This window comes from Sinocyclocheilus anshuiensis, unplaced genomic scaffold (genome assembly GCF_001515605.1).
Source record: "Sinocyclocheilus anshuiensis isolate Anshui unplaced genomic scaffold, SAMN03320099.WGS_v1.1 scaffold575, whole genome shotgun sequence".
Classification (NCBI taxonomy): Eukaryota; Metazoa; Chordata; class Actinopteri; order Cypriniformes; family Cyprinidae; genus Sinocyclocheilus; species Sinocyclocheilus anshuiensis.
In genome coordinates this window covers 310927-320012 of record NW_015552573.1, presented here as the reverse complement: position 1 = coordinate 320012, position 9086 = coordinate 310927, and the positions used below count along the sequence as shown (strand labels likewise).

At 33.6% G+C, this 9086-nt stretch overlaps 1 protein-coding gene across 1 annotated transcript in view; it reads right to left on the bottom strand.

Annotated features, from left to right (window-relative positions):
* Nucleotides 1-8339, bottom strand: part of LOC107665113 (erythroid differentiation-related factor 1-like) — a 38172-nt gene extending 29833 nt beyond the window's left edge. Inside the window, exons 1-10 of the mRNA XM_016455871.1 lie at nt 8316-8339; nt 5522-5567; nt 5102-5211; nt 4656-4858; nt 2641-2707; nt 1877-2002; nt 1515-1639; nt 1287-1437; nt 1104-1196; nt 810-931 (exon numbers count right to left, since the gene is read on the bottom strand). Of these exons, the coding sequence (XP_016311357.1) occupies nt 810-931; nt 1104-1196; nt 1287-1437; nt 1515-1639; nt 1877-2002; nt 2641-2707; nt 4656-4858; nt 5102-5211; nt 5522-5567; nt 8316-8324 (1052 nt within the window). The 5' untranslated portion in view covers nt 8325-8339. The remainder of the gene's footprint in view (nt 1-809; nt 932-1103; nt 1197-1286; nt 1438-1514; nt 1640-1876; nt 2003-2640; nt 2708-4655; nt 4859-5101; nt 5212-5521; nt 5568-8315) is intronic.
* Nucleotides 8340-9086: the final 747 nt, after the last annotated feature.

Genomic DNA, 9086 nt, shown 5'->3' with positions numbered 1-9086 from the left:
ACATTTTCTGAATTAAATCTAGGGTGTACTCATTTCTGCAATCCTTCATTTAAACAAAATTGGCTAATTTGCTTATCTTACAGAAAATATTGGCATATATTTTGTTGTTTTTATTAAGTATGTTTAATATGTTTAAATTGTGCCATCTTTCCATGAATTATATTAGTGATCATTAAGAAAATACATCTTTTACATTTATTCAGAGGGGGTGTACTCATTTATGCTGTGCACTGTATATACATATATATATACATATATATATATATATATATATATATATATAGTAGAGTACATAATATATAATTAAAAAATATATTTCTGAAAGTGGTCTCCTATGCTCAACACGTCTGCATCTATTTTATCAAAAATGCAGTAAAAACGGCAATATTGTAAAATATTGCTACTATTTAAAATAACCTTTTTCTATTGTAATATACTTTCAAATGTAATTTATTCCTGTGATGGCAAAGCTCAATCGATGCTCAAGAAACTATTATTATCAAAGTTGAAAACAGTTGTGCTTGTAAATATTTTGTGGATTCTTTGATGAATATAAAGCTCAAAAAAACATTTTATATTCTGAATGTATTTGCCACTTTCTATCAATTTAATGCATTCTTGTTGAATAAAATATGACTTTTTAAAATCTTACTGACCCCAAACTTTTGAACATTAGTATAGAGAGTTTAGCCTTCAAATGTAATAAATTTGGAAATAATTAAAAAGCAGATAAATATATCCTGAAAATATATGAAATGGCACAAAATAAATAAATACATTAATTAATTAAATAAATGTAGAACTCTAACCTGAGTCGTAGACTGACTGCTGGGTATCGACCACCTCCAAATATGGGCATATTTGATCCCACAAGCATGTGGATGTCCTCAAATGTCCATAGAATATTCCGGACAAAGTCATTCCTCAAACCCTGAGACCGTGAGAGAGATAAAGAAAACTAGCAAGTCAAAATACAAATATTCATAAAAATAAATACATAAGTTTACATCAAAATATTTTTAAAATGTTGTAAAGGCAAAATGTTTAGATGCAGGTCAAGATATGATTTTGGAAGTTACGGAATGTTAAAGAAATGTTATTACCTGACTATTTTCTCCTTCATTGAACAATGTGGGCAGATTTTGCTCTTTGGAAACCGAAGACACGTGACCTAAAGTGTATGTGTCCACCTGCTCCTGAAAGACAGTGAATAGAATGATTCAGCCTCAGATTCCCTGAGAGCACATGATATGAGAAATGAGAAGCAGAGGAAAAGCTGACCGCACCTCCTTGGGTATCGCAGACCCCTCGGATTCAGTGGTGGAACTGTTGTAGGTGGCAGGCCAAGACGGTCCTTCAGCCGCTGTCCCACAACCCTCTTCTGTCGCCTGCTCTGTATCTGACGGTACAGGCACTGCAGTCCCATCACTGTTAATACTGAAACACAGGAGAGTATTGTGAATGGAAGTGATGAAATCAGTGCTGTCATGAGATCGTGTAAAGTCAGTTCTCACCTGTAATAGAGAAACTTCGAGAGGATGGCCTTCTCATTCCATTGTTCTTTACTTTTCTTCTTTCTTTGCCACTTTTGGTCAATCAGACGCTGGTAAAACTCCTTCAGCCACGTCCAGTCACCAGTCTACAGGGCATTTGCAATGTTAGGTTAATCTTATGATGGCATAAACACTCACTTCATACATAAAATACATCCTACATCATTTGAACAGCAGAAATAAATGTTTTCCTGCTATATAATTCAGTATTTGGTTTCCAGGTTTGAGGAATAGACACTAGAAGGCTAAATGGAGATGCATTTAGAGGCTCCATAACAAAATACAATACAGCTAAGAGAAATAAAGTGACTATTTCCTGTTACCTGTGATGACCTCATGAATAGTTCCTGAATGTCCAATTCATCTAGCAGTAGCGTGCTGCCCACTCTGTGAACAGCCATGCTGACATGAGACTTACTGTAGGGGATTTTCAACAACTTCTTGATATTCTGTTTAAATCAAGAAAAAAAGACATAAATAAACCATTCAAAATTTAAGGTCTCTTAGCAAGGCTGCATTTATTTGATCAAAAATACAGTAAGAAATGTAATATTGTAAAATATTATTGCAACTTAATATATCGGTTTTCTATTTGAATATAATTTAAAATGTAATTTATTCCCGTGATGCAAAGCTGAATTTTCAGCATCATTCCTCCAGTCTTCAGTGTCACATGATCCTTCAGAAATCATTCTAATATGATGGTTTGCTGCGCAAGAAACATCTCTTATTATTATCAATGTTGAAAACAACTCTGCTTCATATTTTTGTGGAAAGTGATCCATTTTTGGGGATTCTTTGATAAATACAAAGTTTTAAAAAAATCTTTTGTAACTTTATTCATGTCTTTACTGTCACTTTTGAACAATTTAATACATCCTTGCTGAATAAAAGCATTAATAATTTCACAAAAAACTGTTTATCTGCATAATGTTCAATTATATTCTCTAATATCATTATACAAAAATATGACAGCAGAGCGCTGTGATCAACCAATCAGAATCAAATATTCAAGAAAGCCATTTTAATTTAATCATTTATTGTGTCATATAAAGAAGACGTTGTATTCTCAATACAACAGACTCACCTCTGAATCAGACACAACATCAACATCATCACCTATACAGTCAATGAAGTCGTACGCCATCCCAAAACTGCAGTTAACAAAGAAAACACAAGAATGCACGGAAAGATGAGCTTCACGGCCATCTAAATATATATATACACATTTACATTAAAGGGATAGTTCACCCAAAAATGAAAAGTCTGTTATTAATTACTCACCCTCGTGTCGTTCCAAACCCGTAAGAACACAAATTAAGATATTTCTGATGAAATCCGAGAGCTTTCTGACCCTGCATAGACAGCAATGCAACTGACACGTTCAAGGCCCAGAAAGATAGTAAGCACATCGTTAAAATAGTCCATGTGACATCAATGGCTCAACCATACGTTTATGAAGCTACGAGAATATTTTTTGTTCGCAAAGACTATTTTAAACTAAGATATCCTCACTACCTTTCTGGGCCTTGAACATGTCAGTTGCATTGCTGTCTATAGAGGATCAGAAAACTTTCGGATTTCATCAAAAAATATCTTAATTTGTGTTCCGAAGATCAGAGGCGTACAGTAACTAAGTACATGTACTTGAGTATTGTACTTAAGTACACTTTTTGAGTATCTGTACTTTACTTGAGTATTATTTTTTCTGGGAACTTATGACTTTAACTTCACTACATTTGAAAGACAAATATTGTACTTTTCACTCCACTACATTTCTATCAAGATCCTCGAAGTAGAAACTCGTTACTCTGTAGCAGCTTTGAAAGTCAGTGGGTGATTTTTTTCTTCTCTAAAACATGACTTTCTCAGACAGTTTATCAGTAATCACTCTTGTAGGGCTACATGAAGTGATTTCCCGGCATTTTTTGAACACTGACCAATTGCAAATGTGATTATTTACAACAATTCAATAATAAGAAGTTAGTATTTTGGTATATATTAGACACAATATTGTCTGATTTTGCTAAATTGTGTACGTGAAAATATTACCTATAAAGCCACAGAAGAACTGTTGTGCGTCTCCTAATAAAACACAATAGGTGTTTGACTGAAGCAGCACTGCACAGACTGTTCTGTGTGTGACATCAAAGTACCGCGAGAGCGATTAGACAGCATTTTTTTTAAATGTGTTTTGATGTCAAATAAGTCTTGCTGTTTTGCTTTTTTGTTAAAGCAGTGTTGCTGTTGTAAAAGTTGTACAGCTACAGTTGTGTTGCTGGGTTTTAAAGCAGGTTTGATTTTGTTTCTTCCTTATCACTCTGTATTTACAGGATTTCACTGTACACTCTGTTCAAATGTGGTTGAATGGCTACACATAGATCTGTGCACGCACTGTCAGAACTGTGTGAGATCACTACCATATCCTGCTTTTGTGGGGGTGGGTAGGGGTGTTAAATAATTTTGTTTTGTTTTTTTTCCCCCATAGGTTTTTAACATTCTAAAAGCTCTTTATTCCGGAGATACTACAAGCTAGTCAGTGTATTCAGTAGGTGTAATGTATTCTGTGTTGCTTCAAAAGTATTGCAAGTATTACGTACAACAATAAAACAGTGCACTGACATAAAAAAGGAAATTTACTTTTGCTACTTAAGTACTTTTAAAAGCAAGTACTTCTGTACTTTTACTTAAGTAAAAATCTGTCTTTACAACTTTTACTTGTAATGGAGTAATGTTTGACCAGCAGTATCTGTACTTTCACTCAAGTAATGGAGTTGAGTACTTTGTCCGCCTCTGCGCGAAGATGAACAGAGGTCTTACAGGTTTGGAACGACATGAGGGTGAGTAATTAATGACAGAATCTTCATTTTTGGGTGAACTATCCCTTTAAATGTAACGTAAAATGGAATACATTTGAAATGCAATACAGAAAAGCTCACATTAAATGTAACATGAGCTTTCCTGCAGCTCAAACAGCAGAGCATGACGCTCGCAATGCCATGGTCATGGGTTTGATTTCCAGGGAATGCAACGGAAATGGAACGCAAGTCACTTAAGATAAAAGCATCTGCCGAATACATACATGTAAAATAATAGTGATACCTGGTGAAGGGTTTGCTTTTCCTGCTGGATCCGAGTACGGTGGTCCCCGCAGTGCCCAGCTGAGCATTTTCCCGCAGCCAGTTTGCTGGGGGCAGCTTGAGGTCGGTCTTCTCTTGTAGTAATGCATAGGAGGAGGGCGGCGGAGCGGCCGAGTACTTCACTACCGCACGACTCTTCACTTCATTGTTGCCCAAACAAATAACCTAAAATCACAAATGTTTCACATACAACATTCATCTCAATGGGACTGAACATCTTTGAACTTATGATTTTATGACATTCCATCCACATTTCCAGAAATGCAAAGCAACACATGATTAGTGCAACAGGACAGTGTTAAATGCTGCAGTATGTGATGGGCATCATCTTACTGTAATGACAGTCTCTTACAGTGTTACATTATTGTGTTACAGGGCTGCAGTGACTCTGGACACAAACTATCAGACCTGTTTGTTGTCTTCAGATGCAGGGCTGCTCTGATCCTCCTCATGTCTGGGATCTGAGTCTGTCGTCTTATCCTGAGAGCTCATATTCACCACACTCATCCATCCAGAACCTCCACAAAACGACGAATTACACGAAGGTAACGTTTAAAACATACAATCGCTGCTTCTTTCACTCATACGCTGTAACTGATCATCAATCTGCTAAACTAACTACTACTATTGGGTCACACAGCAGACCATGTTGCTTTTTTCATTACATTTCTCGCTGTTTTATCTTAAATATCGATATGTGAGTGACATGCAGAAATCTGTCAGATTATTCGATAACTCTCAGATGACTACAAATAAATAAATAAACGCTGTTCTCTGAGGAAGTTCTATGTCTGTCACCTGGCAGCTTCTCACTGAGCACAAACTTACTGTATCTCTCACCCGGAAGTACACGTGACGTCAGCGACGCCACTTTCTAGAAAGGAGTGGAAAAATGTAGAAACGCATTAAAAGTGTCACAGTGTTTTTGACTAAAATGCTACATACAATTTTAAATACATCAGTATGAATGTGTTATATATATATAGGTTACATAATGTAGTAAATACTCATAAATATCGGTTTATTTGTATATATTCGATTTTTTAATCGTAGTTATATAACTAATTGACCGTAAAAACGCATTTACGGTATTTTAAACTAAAATAATTACGTTCGATTTTGTATTTATATGTTATTTTACGTTATATTTTAGATTATTATAATAATTCACGACATTTTTATGTATTGAATGTGATTATTTAAAGGATTATATTACTATATATATATACACGCTAGCTTTACTATATATACACATGCTAGTTTATTTATTTATTTAGTCATTTAGTCATTTATTAGAGGCTTTTATCCAAAGCGACTTACAAATGAGGACAACAGAAGCAATCAATTGTAGTATTAAAACAACTAAAAACAGATCCAAAACTAAAAGCTAAAACTTTATAAATATTACCTATACACATTTAAAAAAATAAAGAGATTAAATAAAAATGACAAATGCATCCAACAAAATTTCAAAACTTAACATTTAAATGAAAAACAAAAGATAAAGCTAAAAACAATTCAAAATATTAAAGAACAAAAGGTATGAGTATAATAATGATTCTAACATAACACTAAGCCAAACACCAAAAAAACAACTACATATGTGTATGTACAACCACACACACATACATATATACTGTATATGTACATACACATTTATAAATGCAATATATATATTATTTCATTTCCATTTAGTTTATAAATGTTTAAAAAAAAATACTACACAAGTTTATAGTTATTACTATATATATAAATAAATAATACACCATTTTATATATTATTATAAACGTTTCTTATCATATTCTAATATTATTTTAAACTTCAGTAGGTTATATCCACATACAGGTATTGCGTGTTCAAAGTGCATATATTTATTGTGATTGTGTGTTTGTTTTTCAGTGCTCGGTTCTTTATGAATATCGTACGCGTTCTGTTGCCATGGTTACAAAATCACTGTTTGCTCTCGTTCACCTGAGTTCACCTGCTTTAGTTAGTAGTACATTTAGTTATGTGTTTATTTTAAATTCATGCAGTGACAATGAGTAATGGAGGCAAGAGATACTTTAATAAGAAGAACAAGAGTGGAAGCTGGGTAAGATAACCACTTTTTCAACTAGCCTTTCCTATGAAAGCTTACACTGCTCTCGCCTAGTTCTTTCTTGCTTTCTTTTTTTAATTAATTTATTTATTTATCAATGTGCCTGCCCATCTTTTCCAGCTTATTCACACTGGTGTGTCGCAGACTGGACTAACACGTGATCTGTGTACCAGCACAGGATCAATGCTGGCACATGGAGTTCCTCAAACCCTAACACAAGCAGAGGAGAGATATCCCAAAATATTCATCAACCCTGAAAAGGTTAGCTATTGCTATTCAAATAAAGTGATATTTTGCACTATAATAACTTGCATGTATTTCATATTCAGATTATTACTACAACTACAAAATACAGCAAACTACAGCCAGTGCTAGATAGTAACTGATTATGTCATCTGGATTACGTAATCAAATTTCAAAAAATAAATATTTAGATTATAGATTAAATATTAGGTTATTAAAATTATTTTCAATTATTTTAAAGTACTCAATCAGACTACAGTTACTTTTTTATTACATTTTATTCATTGCATGATTATGTCATGGCAGTAAGTTAATAATAATAATAATAATAACAAAACTATTTTTTCCTATGTTTGAAATAGCTACTATAATTATAGCTGATAGCTATAATTACATGGAAAATTGAGAGAACACACAGCATAAACAAATAATATGTCAATTTTTATTAATATATTTTTTATTAATAATTATTTTAAATGTAAAAATAATAATATTTAAATGGAATACATTGTTTTTAAAATATTATTAAATATTTAATTATTATTATGTTAAAATATTTAAAAATTATTTATATCTTTTAATGTAACAATTTTAATATTTCATTATTATTATTTTTTTTTTTTTTCAATTATTGGAACCCCTGTATTCACAAACCCCAGTGTGGAAAACTATCATGTAATGTAATATGAGTAATCAAAAAGTCAGATTATATCACACTCTAAAAAATGCCGGGTTAAACACAACCCAGTGCTGGGTAAAATAGGGACAAACCAATTGCTGGGTTTGTCCCTATTTTACCCAGCACTGGGTTGTATTTAACCCAGCATTTTTTAGAGTGTACCTAAAATGTGTAATGTAATTGATTTCATCACTAACTACAATTTTCGTTATGTAATTTTTATTCAGTAATGGACTACAATTAGATTGACTACAAAAAAGAATTTCATGGAGCACTGGTTACAGATAGCAAATGTCTGGAGGAAAGGATTTTTTAACTGCACTGTAATCATGCTGATTCATCCTTGTAAGAAACATTCTCATGTTGAGGCTTTCTATGGCAGAAAACAATGGGCAGAGAATATCCACTGTCAGCGCATGATAACCGCACAGCCCTGCAGCACTCTGTTGACGTGTATGATCAGGTGAGCTCATCATTATGATAAACAGTGATTCTATTGATTATATCTTAAATCTTTATACCCGTTTCCCTGTGTATGTGTTCAGGGTTTTGGCCGTAAGAAATGTTTTGATGAGCGTCGCCAGCATAACTCTCATTTCTACCTGTGCCATTATGATGAAGCCTTGAGTCCGCTTAGCACAGCAAAGTGGGACCACTCAGCTTATCGAACAGACTTCCTGCCTAAACAGGAAACAGAAGGCAGAGAAGACACACTCAGAAGACGCTTCCCCAGAGATCACTCAGCAAGGTCTCAAATGAACGCTACGGCTCAGGCTGAGGAGTGTTTCATGTGGTTTGGGAGGGATGACTCTAACCAGAACACTCCACTAAGTGTACTAGCAGTCGCCAACCTCTCATTAACCCCTTAAATAAAACAATCAGAGATGATCAGTCTGCAATCAATGTTTGTGACACTTAAGCGTGATACTCTAGTGTCATTGTCTGCTTTAACCAGCAGAGGTCAGTATCCTTTTTTGTCTGTCTATGCTGCTCAACTGGCATCACTACTATAGCTTTGCAGGGTCACACATTCTGAAATCTGTTTCAATCTGTAAAGAGTATCAGTGTTGAACGTGATATACGGTATAATAAGAAAAAATAAACATTTTCAGCTCGGTTGTATGAAAAAGAATGATTTATTAAAGCTTATTTATTAAGCTTATTGTATTTCTTGTATTTATCAACTTTGTCAGCCTATATGTATTAGAACAAACTTGTCTCAGAAATAAATACAGAAATAACTGTAACAAGAATTTGATGAGAAATGGTGTTATCTTATTGACATATTGACTTTTTTTCATATTTGGAATTTTTGGAATACCAGCATAATATTTAATCTTATAACTTCTTTTAATAATTACTAACATAAGAGT